This window comes from Canis lupus, chromosome 37 (assembly GCF_003254725.2).
Source record: "Canis lupus dingo isolate Sandy chromosome 37, ASM325472v2, whole genome shotgun sequence".
NCBI classification, from domain to species: Eukaryota; Metazoa; Chordata; class Mammalia; order Carnivora; family Canidae; genus Canis; species Canis lupus.
The window spans coordinates 21929419-21950184 of record NC_064279.1 but is presented as its reverse complement, the minus strand read 5'-3'; the positions used below and the strand labels follow the sequence as shown (position 1 = coordinate 21950184).

Below are 20766 nucleotides of genomic sequence, written 5' to 3'. Positions count from 1 at the left end.
TTCCGTAGTGGCTGCACCAATTTACATTCCCACTAACAGTGTGCAAGGGTTCCCTTTTTTCCACATCCTCATCCACACTTATCTCTTGTATTTTGATGAGAGAAATTCTAACAGGTGAGAAGTGATATCTCGTTGTGGTTTCAATTTATATTTTCCTAATGATTAGTGATGTTGAGTACCTCATGTATCTACTGGCTATTTATATGTCTTTAGAAAAATGCTTATTCAGTTCTGCTATTTTTTAATTAGATTGTTTTTTTGCTGCTGAGTTGCAGAAGTTCTTTATATATTTTGGATATTAATCCATTATGAGATAAATGATCTGGAAATATTTTCTTCCATTCTGTAGGTTGCCTTTTCATTCTGTTGATGGTTTTCTTTGCTGTGCAGAAGCTTTTACTTTGATGTTGTCCCCCCTTGGGCAGTTTTGCCTTTGTTGCCATTGCTAATGGTGTCAAATCCAAAAAATAATTGTCAAGTATGACGTTAAGGAATTTGCCCACTATGTTTTCTTCTAGGAGTGTTGTGGTTTCAGGTCTTAGATTCCAGTCTTCATTATGAATTGGTTTCTGTGTAAAGTGTAAGATAAGGACCCAATTTCATTATTTTGTGTGTTGCTGTCCTGTTTTTCCAACACCATTTATTAAACATACCATCATTTCCCTATTGTATATTCTTACATAGTTGGTAATAGACTAATGGCCATATACTTGTGAGTTTATTTCTGGACTCTCTGTATGTTCTACTGATCTTCTATCTGTTTTTATGCTATATCACAGTGTTTTGATTATTATAGCTTCATAATATAATTTGAGATCAGGAAGCGTGATAGCTTCAGCTCTGTTTTTTTTTCTCAGGATTACTTTGCTATTTAGGGTCTTTTGTAGTTCCATAAGAATTTTAGAATTGTTTTCCCTGTCTTTTGTGTGTGTGTGTGTGTGTGTGTGTGTGAAAATGCCATTAAAATTTTGATAGAGATTGAATTGAATCTGTTAGACTCTTTGGGGTAGTATTTTATCAATATTAATTCTTCCAATCCAAGAGAATAAAATATTTTTCCATTTATTTATGTCTTCTTTAATTTCTTTCATCACTATCTTACAGGGTTCAGAAAACATAACTGTCAGCTCCTTGGTTAAGTGTACTCCTAGGTATTTAATGATTTTTTATGCTGTGGTAAATGGAATTATTATTTTTTTATTTCTCTAATAGCTCATTGTTAGTGTGTAGGAATGCAATTGATTTTTGTATGTTGATTTTATATCTTGCAACTTTACTGAATTTTTTTTATTAGTTCTAACACCTTTCTGGTGAAGACATTGAGATTTTCTGTACGTAATATCATGCCATTTACAAATAGAGATAGTTTTGCCTCCTTCCACTCTCCCCCAGTTTGGATGCCTTTTATTTCTTGATCTTTCCGAATTGCTCTGGCTACGTTAAATGAAGTGGTGAAAGTGGGCAGCCTTGTTTTGTTTCTGATCTTAGAGGAAAAGTTTTCAGTTTCCAACCATTAACTATGATGTTAACTGTGAGCTTATCATACATGGCCTTTATTATGTTTACGTTTTCTATTTCTTCATGATTCACTCTTGGTAGGCTTGTATTTTCAGGAATTTATCCATTTCCTCTAGATTGTCCATTTTGTTGGCATACAATTATTCATAGTGGATTCTTGCAATCTTTTGTATTTGCCTGGTATCACTTGTAACAATATTTCCTCTTTCATTTGTAATTTTATTTACTTGAGTCCTGTCTCTTTTTTTTCTAGGTAAGTCTAGTTAGACTTACCAAGTATGTACAAGCTCCTTCTAGGGAGATATTGGTTACCTGGAGTAAGCTAGAGGGAGGATATGGAGATGGCATTCTCAGCTTTTAAAATCTACAAATAGGTCTCTTTGGGGGAAAGACTGGGGCATAGGGATTTTTTTCCTCTTCCTTTGAGCTGATCCCTGGGGAAACAGCCACAGCAAGTCCTGGTAAGACTAATGTTATAATCTTGTAGGTTTTATGGACATAAGTCCTGTTGGCTTTCAGAGCTAAGTGTTTTGGTTGCCCACCCCTCAGGTAAAAGTCTTAAAATTTGGGGTGCTAGATATGGTATGGAAACCTTTCACTTATCAAGAAGAAACTGAGAGTTGTTAGTTTCCTTATGATTTTTTGTTGCTGTGCTAGGAGTAAGTTTTATGCCAAGAGTGTATTTGTTTTTTCCTGTTTCTATGTGGTTATCTTTTCATTAACATGATGTATAGGAATTGCTCAGCTAGTTTTCAGATTTTTTTCAGAAGGAATTGCTGTAAGTGCAGCTGAAGATTTGGTGTGTCTGGAAGGAAATGGCTTCAGGAGCCTACTAAATCACTATTATAGATTGAAATGCAATATGCTCCCCCCCACCTTTTTTTAAGTGGACAAAAGGATCAGATTACTCCTGAGAATGTCCTACCTGTGGCTGTTTGGTAAGTGCTGAGGAGTTAAAGAAACCTAAGACAGAGAGACACCACCCTCAAGATGTGTGTTACTTAATACACACATAGTCTAGTATTTAGAATCAATAATTAATATCACAAAGACCATGTAACTGAGTGTTAGATGTGTATACACCTCAGTACTGTGGAAAAGTCATAGGAGAAAGAAATTAAACTGTAGGAAAACTTCAGAGATGAGATAATTAAACTGGGTTTTGGAGGACTGATCAAATTCATCAAGACAAAGGGGAGAAGAAAAAGCAATATGACATAAAATAATGAGTGACATAGAGAAGCATTTTTGCATTTTCATGCATGGAGCTGACTGTTTCAGAGGACATTCTCTACCAGATATAACTCCCTGAAAAAAGGGGATTGCTATATCAGGCTATGGATACTCATTAAAATCCTTATGCATGTATATTTGGTATTTATTGCTGCGTGTTGTCTGAAAATCTACTTACTGATGAGCTCTCAAATCGATAAAATAGATTATTAATCATTGTTTTCATAACATCATAATGGATACTTCTGTGTTTAAGAAATCACTCATTTTATTGCTCTCTTTATGCATTATTTTTTAAGTTTATAATATTACTTTCTTAAGTGTTATATATTTTCATGTTAAATTCAGAGTGCTATTGTACAAACACTGGAATTATCACAAATAAGAGACAAATTGACTAAATATCTTTATTCTTAGTGCCACAGTGGCATATGAGTACTTAAAGCAATTTGCTCATTAAACAGAAACTACTGGAGCAGCAAAAATCCTGCCAATATCAGCAGAAACTATTAGTTTGGAATGCAACCTTTCCTCTCAATTTTGGCTAATGTGTCAAACCTTTTATTTAAAGCTAATCTTACATATTTTAAAGGTGATTAAGAATATTCTCTCAGAGTTTATTCTACTCCACACCTTAGTATATCGTCCTTGGTTTACTCATCTGTAAAATGGAAATAGTAAAAGCACCAAACCTAAAAGTTTTGTGACAATTAAAGGAGCTAAAATATGTCATGTCATTTAGAAATGTCTAAAGTATTTAAAGGAGTGAAAAATACATAAAGTGTTATATAGTGCAAATTTGTAGCAGGCATATATTTAACACCCTATAAGTATTTGCTATTTTTTGTTGTTGCTATTATTATTAAACTATAAATTAACAAGAAAAAACCAGAGTCCTTATACTTTCAAGAAAAATTATGCACACATATAATTATGATAATCATTCAACAAAAGAACTGATGCAGGCAAGACAAATTATCCAGTCAGGAACACAGAGTAAAATCAAATTACTGAGAAGAGTGGCAATAACTGGAATTTTTAATTATAATTAATAATCACCCACCATATACTTTTGTACTTTTTCTAGGCTGCATCTACTTTTTCACATATCATAAATATTTTGGAGTATTGGTTGCTGTCATCTGTATATCTCATACTGAGATGTATCAGATTTAGATGATAACACCTATCACTTTTTCATCTGAACCTGCTGTGATCCTTTCTGTCTTCTCTCAAATAATGTCAATCCATATAAAGGCTTTGTTCAACCTATTTAGAAAAACCATTATGCCACCATACATAATATATCAAGTTGAAGTGGCCTGCATAATGTCTCATACAGAGTTTTGGAGTGGATATTTTGAGACTTGAATTTTGGTTCTAGCTCTGCCACTAATTATTCTTCACATCCTAACTTAGCCATTTAAATTAAATTCACATTTGGCCTTCGCATAATGAGGTGACAGCCTACAAGATTTCTGTGATCCTTTTCAGCTCTAAAATCCTGATTCTAATTTTGTAGAAAAAATAAATTTAAGAGTTAAACAACTGTGTCTCTTTAAATACCTGGTCAAAATCAGAATATATCTGGGAAACCACTTCCTGTCAGATAGGTAGCCAAGATAACCTGGAAATAACACAATTCCAATGTAAAATATCTTCTGCATTTAGAAGAAATAAACAACCTAATGTCTAAATATGAATGTTTTGTAAAACAGATTAATATTCAACCCATGGAATATTACATTAACAGAATGAAAAGTTAGAGACAAAACCCAGTGATTTTTATCAGTACTATTTAAAGTTTTTCCTCACTAGATTTTTTGTGACTACATGAAAATACCATTTTATTTTTTCTTTCTTTCTTTCCTTTTCATTTACAAACTTTCCCATCAATTTCACTAGAATTGATTCAATTTGAATAATTTATAATTTCTACTTCATTTATGATATTCCTGTTTTGCTTAAAGCTTTTTCATATGCTTTAATCATATGTCAATATCATTAATGAGCCATAATTGATTACAATAAAATGTGTATATATATATGTATATGTATACAATATATAATGTATATATATACTATATATATATACAATAAAATGTGTGTGTATATATATGTGTATATATATACACAGAACTTTACTCAGCCATCAAAAAGAATATGAAATTTGCCATTTGCAAGGAGGTGGATGGAGCTACAGTATATTATGATAAGTGAAATAAGGCAGTCAGAGAAAGACAAATACCATACGATTTCACTCATACGTGGAGCTTAAGAAACAAACAGATGAATATAGGGGATAAAAATAAAAAGAGAGGCAAATCAGAAAACAGACTTAACTATAGACAACTAACTGAGAGTTGCTGGAGGGGAGGTGAGCAGGGGGTGGAATGCATAAGTGGGTGCTGGGTATAAAGGAAGGCACTTGTTATGATGAACACTGGGTGTGGTATCTAAGTGACGAATCACTAAATTCTACACCTGAAATTAATATTACATTGTATGCTAACTAACTGGACTTTAAATAAATAAAAACCTGAAAAAAACCTGTCAAATTATTTTCCATAGCAGCCATACCATTTTACATTCCCACCAGGAGTCTGTGAAAGTGCCATTTTCTTCACATTCTCAACTTTGTCAAAAATCAGTTGTCCATATATATATGTGTGTGTGCATGTGTATGTATGTGTGTCTGTGTGTGTGTGTGTATGTCTATTTCTGGAACCCAAACTCTGTTACATTGATCTAGTTGTCTACTTTTATGCCAATTTTTACGCTGTCTTGATTACTGCAACATCATAAATCCTGAAAGCAGATAATGTTATTCTTCCAACTTTGTTTTTTTCAAAGTTGTTTTGGTATTGCTATGTCTCTTCTATTTCCATGTGAGTTTTAGAATCAGCTTGTAATTTCTTTATTAAAACCTACTAGGATTTGAATTGGCATTGAATGTAATGTATGGACAGGTATGGGAAAAATTGACATCCTAACAATTTGTCTTTTGACTGATAAAGTATAGCTTTCCATGTAAGTCATTATTATTTTTTGGCAATGTTTTATGTCTTTTTTTTCTTTTAGTTTATATGGTGAATTACACTACTTGATTTCAGATATTAAACCAACCTTGCTTTACCAGAATCATGCCTATTTGGTCATGATTTCTGCTTTAATATTTATTTTTTTCCTTTCTACTATTCATTCTAATTTAATTTGCATGTCTCCTGGATTCTTAAATAAAAACTGGGGTTATTAATTTGAGAGTTTTTTGTCTTTTGTAATATCAAAATAAACTCCTCTCAAATTACTGCTTTAAGGGCATCTAATAGTTTTTGATATGTTGATATTTTCGCTGTCATTCTGTTCAAAGGACTTTATTATTTCCCTTTTGGTTTCATTGATTCATGGGTTATTTGCCTTCCAAATATTTGGGGGTTGATTGAATTCTAATTTAATTCCATTTCAGTCAGTGAAATACTTTGTGTACCTTGAATCATTTTAAATTCATTGAAACTTATTTTTGTGATCCAGAATGTGATATACCTCAGTAAATGCTTCGTGTACACTTGAAATGAACATATATTGTACTGTTTTGAGGTGCAGCGTTCTATAAAGATCAATTGGGTCAAGTTGGTTGATACTGTTCAAGTCTCATGTCTTTATTATGTTTCTATCTACTATTTCTGGTTCTATTAATTATTTAAAAAGGCATATTTACTTTTTCAAATAAAAGTGTGGATTTATATTTATCAGTTTTGCTTCATGTATTTTGAACCTATATAGTTAAGTTCAAAATATTTAGAATTATGATATTTTTAAATAAATTATTTGTTTATTGTTAACAAACTTCATTTGTTAATATTATTAATATAAAATGATGCTATATTTTTCTCTGACAGCTACTTTGTCTGATATTAATATTACCAGCCTTTTATTGATTAGTGTTAGCACATGTAAAAATATTACTTTAGAACTATTTACTTTTAGCTATTTGTATCTCTAAGTTTTCTTAAAAATAGAATATAGTTTGGTCTTGTTATTTTTTAACTCAATCTGATAATCACTGATCTTTAATTGTATTTAGACCATTTATATTTAATGTGATTATGCATATGATTAAATCTACAAACTTATTTTCTATCTTGCTACCTGTTCTTCATTCCCCTTTCATCTTTTTTTTTTTTTACGTCTTTTAATTTTTTTTAAAAAGATTTTATTTATTTATTCATGACAGACATAGCAAGAAAGGCAGAGTCACAGACAGAGGGAGAGAAGCTGGCTCCTCACAGGGGGCCTGATTTGGAACTCAATCCCGTGAACCGGAATCATGCCCTGAGCCAAAGGCAGATGCTCAACTGCTAAGCCACCCAGGTACCCCATCTTTTAAATTAATTAAATATCTTTTATGTTTCTACTTTATTTTCTTTGTTGTATTATTCTAAAACTGTTTTTTTATTGTTGTGGAAGTTTTAGGATTTAACACTTCACATATAAGAATGTTACAAAACTAAGAATTCTATTTCTCTTCTCTTGGCCTTTATGTTATTATCACATATTTTATTCCTATGCATGTTTTATATCCCACAATACATTGTTTTACTTTGTCCATTAGCTCCTAAAAGAATTTAAATACCTACAAAAAAATCTTATTTACTTGTATAGTTGCCATCAGCGGTGTTATTTTTTTTTTTTTGAGTATATATATCCCAATATCCCATCATCTATCATTTCCTTTGTATATCTGAAAAAGTCACATATTTTGCCATCTTCCTTTTGTGTGTGTGTGTTCTAGGCATAGAATTCGAAGGTGCCAGGTTTGTTTTTTTAACACTTTGAAGATGTTGCTTCAGTGTCCTCTCACACCATTTCAGACAATAAGATTGCTATAATCTTTCATTCTGTTTCTCTTTACATAATGTGTGGGGTTTTTTTTTTTTTTTCTGCTTTAATGCTTTCTCTTTACCAGTGAACAGTTTGAGTATGAGAAGCACTGGTGTAGTTTTCTTCACACTTCTTGTGTTTGGGGATATTAAACATCTTCAATTTGGTGGCTTATAACTGTCATCAGGTTTGGAAAATTTGGGGACATTATTTTTTCAACTATTTTTTCTATTTCCCCTTTATTTCTTTTAGGGACTGCAAATACATATAATGCTACTTGAAAGTTATCTCAGATCTTGATGATGCCCTAGTCAGCAGATTATCTTTTCTGTTTATGTGTCATTTGGGACAGTTCTATTGCTATGTCTTCAAGTCCAATTGCTTTTCTTTTGCTATATATACATTTTCATTAACCTCACCCAGTTTATTTTGAACATGTGGTTTCACAATACGTTTTTAAATCTTTGTTAATTCTAATATCTATGTAGGTTCTGTGTTGGGTTCAGTTGACTTTTTCCCTCCTAATTAAAGGAGTGCTTTTGTGCTTCTTTTTATGTCTGGTTATCTTTGATAAGAAAACAGACATTGTTTATATTACCTTCAGTGCTAGACAGTAAAAAATTACTTATAAATATTCTTAAATTTTGTTCTAGGACCTAATTAAGTTACTTAGAAATAATTTAGCCTTTTTGGTTCTTGATTTTAATGGTTATTAATATGAATCAGAGTAGCATTTAGTCTAGTTGTAATTATTCCCTATCACTGTAGCAAATCCTTCTAAATGTCCTACTTAATGCCCCGTGGATTTTGAGATTTTCTCATATGACTGGTAAAAATGGGCATTATTAATCCTGTGCAAGTATAGGCAACACTTTCCTCTAATTTTCTTAGATGATTCTTTCTCTCATCTCATGTAGTTTCCTTGTATGCTTTGCCTTATCAGTACTTTGATGAATGCATACCAGTGCAAATTTCTTGGGTTCTCTCTCTATATATATCTCCTGTATACAACTCTATTCTGTGAATTCTGGAAGTCTTGCGATCCCTAAACTCTTACTTCCATATCCTGATCTTATAGAATTTACCAAGTTCTATCCAGGCTCTTTTCCCTGAGTTATGACATAGAAACTTTCTCAAGACAACTAGCTAATGCATATGTAGTGATCACTTTATCATCTCTCTGGGATCACTGTACTTCAGTGCCTAATGTCCAGTGTCTTGAAAATGCTGTGCCATACATTTTGTCTTTTTGTTGTTGTTGTTACTGCTACTGTTTGAGGCAGGAGCATAAATTCAATCACTGTTTCTCTATCTTAATTGGAAAGAAAAGTCAAGCACCGCTTTCAAAACAAGAATTATGAAATGCACAAAATATTGTACGGAAATTAATTGTTTACAGTAATGTCTATAATCATAGGTCCACATTTAGGTCAAAATGTAGCAGTTGGGATCCCTGGGTGGCGCAGCGGTTTGGCGCCTGCCTTTGGCCCAGGGCGCGATCCTGGAGACCCTGGATCGAATCCCACATCGGGCTCCCGGTGCATGGAGCCTGCTTCTCCCTCTGCCTGTGTCTCTGCCTCTCTCTCTCTCTCTCTGTGACTATCATAAATAAATAAAAATTAAAAAAAAATAAACAAAATGTAGCAGTTGCTCTCTAGTTGATAAATTTTATTTTCTAATATTTGAAATGCAACTCGTCAAAATAAAACTTCAATTCTAGGTTGAAACAAAACATTCAAAGAAAATAAAATAAATCATTTTATTTGAAAAGTGGGATTTGTATGTGTGCATTTTAGAATAACTTGAAATAGAAAGTGAACTTGGAATAATTTGAAGTTGAAAATTCTCATTTTTGTCCTTTTATATTCTCTTAATTTTTTTTTACTAAATAATATGCCTTCCCTAAAGATGGTGCTTGTTAGGAAAATACCAAGTTCTATAAAACATTTAGATAATTTTATATTTTAACTACATTTGTAAAGACCATAGCACTATCACTGCAGCTGATACATACTATTATACTGACACAATCTCTCTATCTTAAGCAAAAGAAGATAGACACTATCCCATTCCCTGTACATTAAGAAGAGCAAATTGGTAAATATTGATTATAATTTAAAAATATACACAGACAGAAATGGTTCAGTATGATTTTCAAAGAAAAGCAAGAAATAATCAACATATCTATGAAATATTGTCAATAGTATAGCATTGTGTATTAAGAACACACATTTCCTTATTTTCTATTAAATTATTCTCATTGAATTCCTTTGAAGTGGGATAGATTCTAGGAGAAGCATGTATATGGTGAAAATTCTTCAAAGTTCAACCTTTAAGCTTGTTAAATTCAATGAAATTCATATAAGACAAAATCCTGCTATTATTAATCAACTTTGGTGGGGAACTTCTTTAGATAAGGTGTTCAGAAAACATCTGTAGGATAAGATATTTGATCTAAAACCTGTAGGACTATGGAGTCAATCATGGGACTAATCAAAGGATAAATATCCCAGGCTGGGGAGACCAAAATAAAAGTCATAAGATGTCATAGAGTTGAGATGTTCTAAGAACAGAAAGACACCTAGTATAACCTGAATAAGTGGAAAAAGGTGAGTTACTTGGAAGAAATAACAAGAATGTAGTCAGGAGTCTTAGCATGGAAGCTCATGTGTACCATTTTGAGGGATTTTTTTTTTTTTGAGGGATTTGGTTTTATAATAAGTACAATATGTTGTAGGCAGAAAGGGACAGAATGCTCAATCTGGCTTCCAGGAAAAAAACAAAACAAAACAAAAAAAAAACAACCTCATATCCCAAGATACTTCTTCCATTTTATCAACCAATGGGTTTAATATCACACTTCTTATTAAAATAAAAAATACCCAAAAGGGGCTTCATTTTACTTTTCAAATGTTTGGATTATGGCACAGAATGAAGCTCTAAACTGTAAAACATTTGAACAAAGACTGCAAATGGAATTAACAGAGTAGTTGTTAAGAGGCAGCCAATGTTCAATAACACTATCATGTCAAGTCTAACCTGCCAATTGGATATTTATACAGATCAGTAGACTCCATTGGAAAGTTATTCAATTCAGTATATTTTTTTAATGCATGATATTGTACCTGATGCTCTGAGGGATACTACGATGAATATGACAGTTCTCATTGTCATAAATCTCATAGATTTAGAGACCAATGTGAGGAAACAATGAGACCAAACATTGATAATAGTGGACCTGAAGATCAAGACATTTTCTGTTCTCACTCCCAATTTCTATCTCTGGTACTAATTCATTATAGGATTTTGATCAGAAATGACATCTGCCCTTAAGCAAACTCTTCAGGATAAGTTTCTTTACCAAATGTTAATTTTAAAGCAACTAGAGGTTAAGAGATCCCCTCATGATTCAGAAGTCAATATTTGGACTTTTGGTTTCAGCTTAAGTGCTTGAGGTAGACTTTCTAACAGACTTTCCCTTTGTTGCAATTATTTTCTCCTCAATGAAAATTTTCTTAAGTATCTGAAAAAAAAATACTCTAACAGCTCTGTGATACGTATTTTACCACTTCACTCCTTCCTAAGTATGTTGGAGTAATAAAATGTATGCATATAATTCTTATGCCATTACAATTTGTCATTTGGTGTTGAGTGGATTCAAATAGTTTTTAAACTCAAATTTATACTAAATTTCCTGCATTAAATAAAAATTAATTCTTTAGAAAATATAGACATTTAACTAACTAAATAGTAATGTGGCTTATTCAAGCAAAACACACACATTAGTTCACACACACATGATTCTATGTTCACTAATTCCAGCCAGTATAATCATGCAAAGAACATGCACAAGTTTGAAGAGCAAAAAGAAATAATCTAAAAAAAAAGTAATTACTGTGTTTGGAGGGTGGGATTAAACTGTGTGATTTATTTTTTCCCTTAAAAATATTATTAATGTTAAAACATTTTGTTTATTTTTTAAAGGTTTTATGTATTTATTCATGAGAGACCCAGAGAGAGAGGCAGAGACATAGGCAGAGGGAGAAGCAGGCTTCCTGCAGGGGAGCCCAATGCAGGACTCGATCCCAGGACCCCAGGATCACATGCTGAGCCAAAGGCACATTCTTTCACTGAACCATCCAGGCAACCCAAATTTAAAACTTTTTATAAAAAAATTTTTAAAATGTCATTTCTCTTCAGGAAGACCATATTAGACCATTCTTTTTATTACGATATGCTAGCTTAGTTAGAATACCCATATTTGTTTAAACTGAAAATATTATATTTTACTGTATCTATTGCATGGATGTCTTAAGAATATAAATGTCTACCATTACAATTCAAATTTATAAAGTGAATTTTTCCAAATTTCCAAATTACAATTCAAATTTATAAAGTGAATTTTCCCAAATTTCCAAATAATTACCAGGAGATATCTTATTAAAAAGGCAATGCCCAGTGGTTGTATTTGTAACAGCATAATATTTCTTTGTATAAATGAAAAATCTGGCAAATTATTACTAAACATAACACTTAGGGATTGGTTCTATCATTTTAATGACAAGATACCAAATTTTAGGCACTAATCAGCACAGTTAATTTGCTGGATCACAAATTTCAATAAAAGAAATTAGTAACTTTTACATGTAGCCCTCTCTTGCTTTAAAAAAATGCTTCTGAATAGAATAGGAAAAGAAGTTCTATACTATTCTTGCACCCATGTCATATATCAGTGCAGAAATCTGGAAGCTAATGGTATATCTAATGGCACATAAATACGCAATGAAGAATACACACACACATATACGCATACACTCTTCAGACTCTTGTTGCTTTTCTTCATATTCTTTAAGACATAATTTCTCCATTATTTACTTTTAGAATAAATACAGATGCCATCCCTTTGTTTTCAGTCACCAATGTGACTTCCTTCTTCCCAGCCTCAGGAAAATAGGACATTAAGTCTTGGAATGATTGATATGTTTGTTCCTATATCATTTTCTGCTAGGAATTCCCTTTCTTCTATTTCCTATCCATACCTAAAACTCTACTCAAGTATACATATTTTTCTTTTATAAGGTATTCTCAAAAATTCTAGTAAACTCTACTATCTCTTTTATTCTGATGCATGGCTTGAACTCACACTCTTTTGCCTATTATTTAACATTATTGAGCACCCACTATGGGCAAACTACTAATGCTAAAACTGGGAACACTAAGGCAAATACGATACAGTCATGATACGTCCAGGAGTTGTGGAATCAATTAGATAGACTGCTATTGTAAAAACACTCAGGTTCTGGATTTATTTAGTCAGCAAAAATTTATTCAGCACCACACTGTGCCAGACTCTGATTTATACACTGAAGATGCTTATTGTATATAAAGACACAATTTCTGCCTTCATAAAGATTATAATCTAGCTTCAGATCCAGTCCTGGTTCCACCACTGAAGGACTTTGGGAAGATGTATCTAATTTTGTCCATTAAAACCATCACTGTAATTACACCTTCAAAAATTGCTGTGAGAATAAAATAATAAAGGCAACTATTTAAAATGCTAAATTGGCAATTTTTTAAAAATCATTTTTGGTGTTTCCTTCTAATTTTTAAGTAACTGAATCTTACTTCTCCAAAAAGATAGCAAACTTTTTGAATGAAAAACTTGTGAATGAAAAACTTCATATACTTCTTGGTAAGCACCATAATGCTTTGAGTCATATAGTAATTTGCCCAAAAGGTATTGTTGAATCTAACGTGCTTGACCAAAGTATAAAAAGGTAAATATTTCTCCCTCATTTCCTTCATAAACATGTGCTGAGTGACTAATAGCCACTCAGTAGAAAAGATCAAAATAATTGGGATTTTTCTTTTTTATGGGTCATGCACTATAAAAATGATGAGAAAGATACAAGTGATAAATGGCTAATTGATCCCAACAGATATATTAATACCTTGATGATAATGATTCTAGTTTAAACCAGACATTCATCTCTGGTCCATAGCAAGCAAATCTGACTAAAAGATACTTCTAAAACTTGAGAAATCCTTACATAATGGCCCATCAGCACCTAAGGATATAATTATGAAATCTCTTTGGCTTTTGTTTTGTTCTAAGATTCAGTAGAAGCTATAAAAAGATTGGGTCACATGATTATTTTCCTACATAAGAGAAAAATATATTTTATCATTTAATCTAACTCATATTACAAATATATTATTTTCATTATTTGCTTAATAGAACCTCAACTAAAATTAGTTGGAGCTAATTTGCATTTTGTGGAAAGAAGAAGCAATCTATCTGAGTCTTCTATTGACTGTTCAAAATGATTAAATAGATCTCCAAAAATAAAATCTATTGGCAATTGACCAGCGACTCTAAACACTTGCATGCAAATCATTTAATTACCCTAAGAGTCACATTCTTCTTGTGGTACCATATTCTAGACTCAGCTTAATATATGTTACAGGCAGAGCAAACAAAATAGCAATACTTTTGTTCTAATCTTGATTCCTTCTCTGTACCTTCCTTTTTCATTCCTGTAAACTTGCTGTCCTTGTTCATCATAAAGATGACAGTCAAGGTCTTTAGCATTTCACAATATGCTTGAGAGCTTGGTTAAGTATATTTCCTGTTCATTCATTTACCAAATGTTTGCAAATCCACAATATGTACCAAACATTGTTTTAGATAATAAGGATAGAGCATTGGACAAGATGGACTGAGCCTTGGCACTGATGGAACTTACATTCTTACATACACAAAGAGGATGTAAACGTGCAATGAATAAAGGACAACATGACTTTAGATAATAATAATGCCAGGGAAAAGTCAGAATAGTGGGTTAGTCAGTAACTGGTTGTGAGGGACTGATTTAACTAATGTGTCCAGAAAAGGCTTCTTTCAGGGAGTGACATTAGAAGGAGAATACAAATGAGGAGCAGGAGCTATGAAAAGCCATTAGAAGATCCACAAAAATTAACTCAAAATTGACCTAGACCTAAATACAAAGTGAAAAAGTATTGAACTTCTAGAATAACATAGGAGCAAACCCAAGTTACTTTGAGCTTTGTGATGACTTTTTAGATAAAACACCAAAAGCACTATCCATCTAAGAAAAAAGTTGATAGGTTGAATTTCATTAAAATGAAAGAACATCTGTTCTGTGAATGGCATTTTAAGAGAATAAAAAGATAAGCCACAGACTGAGAGAAAATACTTGCAAAATTTGCATCAGATAAAGGACTTGTATCCAAAATACACAAAGAACTGAAAACTCAACAGTAAGAACACAAAAACCCTAATTTAAAAATGGCCTTTGACAGATGACTAGATAAAGAAGATGTGATATATATACACACACACACACACACACACAATGGGATATTACTCAGCCATCTGAAGGATGAACACCTATCATTTATATTGATGTGGATGGAACTGGAGGCTATTATGCTGAGTGAAATAATTCAATTGGAGAAAGACAATTATCATATGGTTTCACTCATATATGGAATATAAGAACTAGTGAAAGGGACCATAAGGGAAGGAGGGGAAATGGAATGGGAAAAAAATAGAAAGGAAGACAAACGAGAGACTCTTAACTCAGGGAAACAAAACAGGGTTGCTGAAGGGGAGGTTGGTGGGGGGATGGAGTAATTGGGTGATAGGCATTAAGGAGGGCACATGATATGATGAGCACTGGGTATTATACAATATGTTGACAAATTGAATTTAAATTAAAAAATTTAAAAAATGTAAATGGGCAAAAGAGGGGTGCCTGAGTGGCTTAGTTGGTTAAATGTCTGCCTTTGGCTCAAGTCATGATCCCGGTGTTCTGCTCAATGGGGAGTCTGCTTCTCCCTCTCCTTCTGCCACTTCCTCCCACTTGTGCTCCTCTCCTTAAATAAAAAAAATCTTTAAAAAAATAAAAATAGGCAAAAGATTTGTAGATACCTACCAAAGGAGATATACAGATGACAAACACATGTAAAGGTGCTCAACATCTATGTCATCAGGGAACTGCAAACAAAACGATGATATACTATCATGCACCTGTTAGAATGGCTAAAATCCATAACTCTGACAACTGATGCTGGTAAAGATGTTGAGGAGCTAGGAAATTCTATTCTATGATGATGGGAATGCCAAACAGCACAGACACTTTAGAAGACATTTTGGCAGTTTCTTACAAAACTAAACATACTCTTACCATATGATCTAGAAATTGTGCTCCTTGGTATGTACCCAAAGAATCTGAAAACATGTCTGCACAAAACCCTGCATGTGATGTTTATAGCAGCTTTATTTATAATTGCCCAAACACAGAAGCTGCTAAGATATCCTTCAATAGGTGAATGGATAAACAAACTGTAGTACATCCAGACAATGAAATGTTATTCAGTAATAAAAAGAAATGAGCTGATAAGCCATGAGAAGATGTGGAAAAACCTTAAATGCATATTGCTAAGTGAAAGAAGCTAGTCTACACAGCCCATATACGATACAATTCCAACTGTATGACACTTTAGGAAAATCAAAATACAGAGATGGTAAAAAGATCAGCAGTTGCCAAAGGTTTGAGAGGATGGAGAGAAGGATGAATAGATGAAACACAGGATAATTTTAGAGCAATGAAACTATTTTATATGACATTGTTAAGATATATACATGACATGTACCTGTCAAAAATGATAAAACTATACAACACGAGGAGTGAATTCTAATGCAAACTATTGATGTTAGTTAATAATGCGTCAATAACTATTTATCAATTATAACAAATGTACTATACTAACACAAGAAGTTAATAACGGGAAACTGTAAAGGAGTGTGGAGGTGTGGAGAAAGAGTAGAGGAAGAGGGAGTATATGCAAATTCTATTTTCTGCCAACTTTTTTTGTAAACCTATAACTGCTCTGAAAATGAAGTCCATTAATTAAAAGAAAAATAATTAGAAGTTCTGTAGGCAGGTTCAAGGCATCCTTTAGCCTAGGATGTATTTCTAGCAGGCACAGTAGAAATACATTTGATATGTGCAAACCAGTGTGACTGGCATGTACAGGGGAGAAGAGTGGATTGAGATGACATCCATGAGGTAGATGTTTTCATGACAGTTCTCAGAGGCCATGGAGACATTTTTAATTCAGTCAAGATGCAATGGGAAACTATTCTGGGATTTTACATGGAATACTTGATCTGATTTCCCTAAATCTATTTGGCTAATAAGAGCATGGATTTCAGGGATATGGGTGGGAGAATAGTTAGGGAGAAGGTTTAAATAAAAAGAAGAGTTAGGAGGTGGTGTCAATAGCCCCATCATGTACATTTCTGCAGTTTAAATGTTTTTCAACTTGTTTCTGATTTCTAATTCTGATAGAAGGCACTTTACCCTTAATTTTTAAGTGCAGACTTAAAAATATTTATAAAATGTTCATAGATCTGATTCCATTCTTACCTTAATTGTACCCAGGATGTCAGTGATCAAAATATTCCCAAAGTGCATGCAAGTAGAATCAAATATATTAAAATACAATTCTTTATAAAAAATTTGGAAGATGTTGGCACAAATGTCAGTGTTGTTCTCTGTTTTAACTGAACACTGCTTATTTTCACATGCCTCTTTATTTGCATTACAGAAGTTAAAAATCATTTGGAGAAGTCATCCTGAGGGAATTTAGTTCTCTCTTTGCAGACAAGCACTGAGGAGTTGTCCATATGCTGATGCTAAGCCTGAAAGATCTTGGATTACCCTCAGTTTGTATCTGTGCAGCTGTAACGCAATTCTGATCTATTTCATAGCTGCTAATGACTCAACACCTGAGACCTTGAAGTGTAACAGCCAAGGTTATTTTGCAATGTGATGCAATAAAATAAAGTGGGATCTTTCATGTATGCAAAAGTACCCTGAAATTGCAAAGATGATATAAAAACATATGCTTCTACCAAGTGCTTGGAACATAAATGATTTCATTTCTACATAGCCATACATTCACACATGTATAATGATATGCAGAATTTATTGCAAACCTTGCAAACAATACAAAGAAGGTAAAGACAAATGATCAGTAATTAAGAATTCACTAGAGAGGACAGATAGGGATATTATGCTGAGTCAAGGAGCTGAAATGCAAATGTGAAATTTATGCATGTGTGGGGCCATTGCACCTGTGCCCTTGATGAACCATTCAATCAACAAGCACAATTTAACATCAAAACTCTGTTGATTCACAATAGCAGGTCAGAAATGATTACTGTAAAGAAAGATTTATATAGTGAGCACTACATTGTGTCATTTGATACTTATTAACTGCACTTAATGCTGTTTGTTATTATTTAATTATTTATTACAAACATATACTTTTGGAGTCAGAGAAAATCTTAGGATCAAACTGTCAACCTCGCACCCATTTTGTAAAGGGGACTGCGAGTAAATAAGACTGAAAGAAAAGACAAAAAGATGGCCAGTTTGACATAATATATTGTTAAAATTTTGGTTAACTTATCAAGGCTCTTTCAAATTTTACCATCCTAAGAAAATTTTAAATGACCAGTTTATATAAATAACATAGGGATCATGAGAGAGTCATTTCATTCTGTAGTAGCTGCTCTTTCTTGGTCACTGAAACTGAAATATCATATTATTAAGATAATACTAAAGGACTACTCTTTTCGAAGTACTTGAAAACTTAAAAAAATTAACAAGTACACATCATGTTGAAATCAATTATATAATAAAAAACTTTCCAAATATGGCATATTTTTAAACATAAAAATTCATTCAAGAAATTTACTCCAAAAGTTTTGATTTACCTATCTTTATTTCTAAAATTCCCCACTTAGATTCCTGGCACATTACATTTTTTCATGGGAAGGATAGTTTGGAGAAGACTTTCTTGCATAAAATATGTAGGACCCTGGGATAAATAAAAGCAAATTATAAAAAGAAAGAAAACAGAATGTAGTTGGAAATAAGAAAAAGAAAGAAAACAGAATGTGGTTGGAAATAAGAAAAATTACAAAAGGGTAGTAATGATAAATTCATTAGGCTATGCAATGAATATTAGATGTGTAATCTAATTAGATATCCAATATATATGTCTAATATCAACATATAGTATCTAAGAATAAGTACAATAAAACAATTTTTAAGTTTTCATTTATTCATGATGAAAACAAAAAAAAATCTACTTCTAGAGATGCATGTCTCATAATTCAGCATTATGGCTTGGATTAGACAAATTGTCTATGTTGCCAGCATTTTGTTGTGGTGGTTGTTGTTATTTACATCAAAATTGCATAAAGCTCTCTCATGAAACAAGTTATTTGGCATAACTTTTATAAATGAGGTAATTAGAATATAATCTGTTAAATTGTGGACTATTCTTATATATATGTACAAATATATTTATACTCTGATTTTTATCTTTAAATTGTTGGAAAAACAAAATTGCGATTTAATAAAAACCTAAATGAAAAACAAGTTCTGGGAAATGTTTGGATTATTAATTTTGTTTGAATAGCAAAAATAATAAATATATAAATACTGAAAATGTATGGTGAGATAGTATTCCAAATTATTAACTGATACTCTCTAACTCTCCACTTCCAGTTCTTCTCCACTTTCCAGTCTTACTCCCTTAAAGATAGACCTTGATTCTCCCATTAGTCCAAGGACTAAACAATTTTCTCTCTCCTTTGGTACATATAAGCCCCCTAAAATGTGAAAATAACCTTGGGAGAAGAATGGAAAAAGATGCCAAATGACTGAAATTAACTTCCCCACCTGGTGGCAGAGGCTTATAATGGAAGCTAAGTAGATTTCAGAAAATTTTTCAGAATTACATTCCTCCACCCCTGGAGTTATGGGCTGAGATTTTATCTGCTTCTTGTACAAAGACCATACTGCCCAATAATCAGAACAGACTCTTTATCATAAGTATTTATTCATTTATTTTATTTAGTTATTGAACCACAACAGAATAGCTTAATCCTCTGCTAAATGAATTTATTTTATTCCTTTGTGTTCAAACATTAAAAATTACATAATCTTGGTACTATGACATAATTCTTCAGCAAAGGGATTTTAAAACTATCTTAATATCCCTGAACTTTCATAATAGAAATATTTGGTCAAAATAATAACTGCTTAAGACACACACTCTCTGGCCCTCTAGGTAGATAACTCATCTGGATAGCTCAGAAGTTTACTTGGAGAATCCCTCTCACTTTTGAGAGCTTTCTCTGTATCTCTGCTTAATAAACTTCTATTGCTTTGCTCAAAAAAAAAAAAAAAAAAGTTTACTTGGAAAATACACCCAACTATACATTCTGGGATTCTCCTATCAAAACAACCAAATTTAGACCAAACACATACACACACAATTATTTGAAAGTACTGGAAAGTGAAACAACAAGAAAAAACCCAACAGGCAGATAAACAGTGAAGAAAAGTGAACACTGGGAAGAAGAACATGGCTCAAGATTATAGAGCATTATACAATTTTCTGAATTTAGCAAAAGAGGGGAAGGGGTTTCCAGCATGCAAAATGGGAATAGATAAAACATATAAAAGCTGTAGTCTTATAAAAAATAATAGAATTTAAGTCAAAAACATATCTACCGAAAATGTGTGTGTGTGTATCTGTGTGTGTGAATCCAAGAAGAAAGAGAGCCAGAATGTGGAAGACTTCACATAGTTATATAAGTTCCACACCAATATATGGCTGACCCCTGAATCAAGCATGCAGAAGGCAGACTCCAAGCAGCTAGCTATAGTTAAAAGGACTGAATTAAGATTTGAATTGTTGGCCACTTTCAGAGGAGACATACTCTCTAGTCTGAATTCATCCAAGTAAAATGCCTTCTAAAACAAAAGCAATCAACACTTTTGCAAAAAAAAGTAAAAGAATTTAGAGTATCTACAAGCTATTATTAAGCAAATATAAGATACAATCCAAAATAACTCAACATACAAAGAAAAAGAAACATGTGACTATTTCTTAAGAGAGAAAAAAAAAAGCAATAGAGTACAACCCCAAGATAATTTAGATATTGGAACTGGCAAAGGAGTAAAAACACCTATGATGATTATGATCAGACATAGACGAAAATATGCTCACATAGAATAAATA

At 32.4% G+C, this 20766-nt stretch overlaps 1 protein-coding gene across 7 annotated transcripts in view; it reads right to left on the bottom strand.

Annotated features, from left to right (window-relative positions):
• Positions 1–20766, bottom strand: part of SPAG16 (sperm associated antigen 16) — a 916366-nt gene that overhangs the window by 116725 nt on the left and 778875 nt on the right. Inside the window, exon 17 of one of the 7 annotated variants that reach the window (XM_049106785.1) lies at positions 4318–4378. The exons of the other annotated variants lie outside the window; for them this stretch is intronic. Coding sequence (XP_048962742.1) covers positions 4318–4378 — 61 coding nt within the window. The remainder of the gene's footprint in view (positions 1–4317; positions 4379–20766) is intronic. 7 annotated transcript variants of the gene reach the window in all.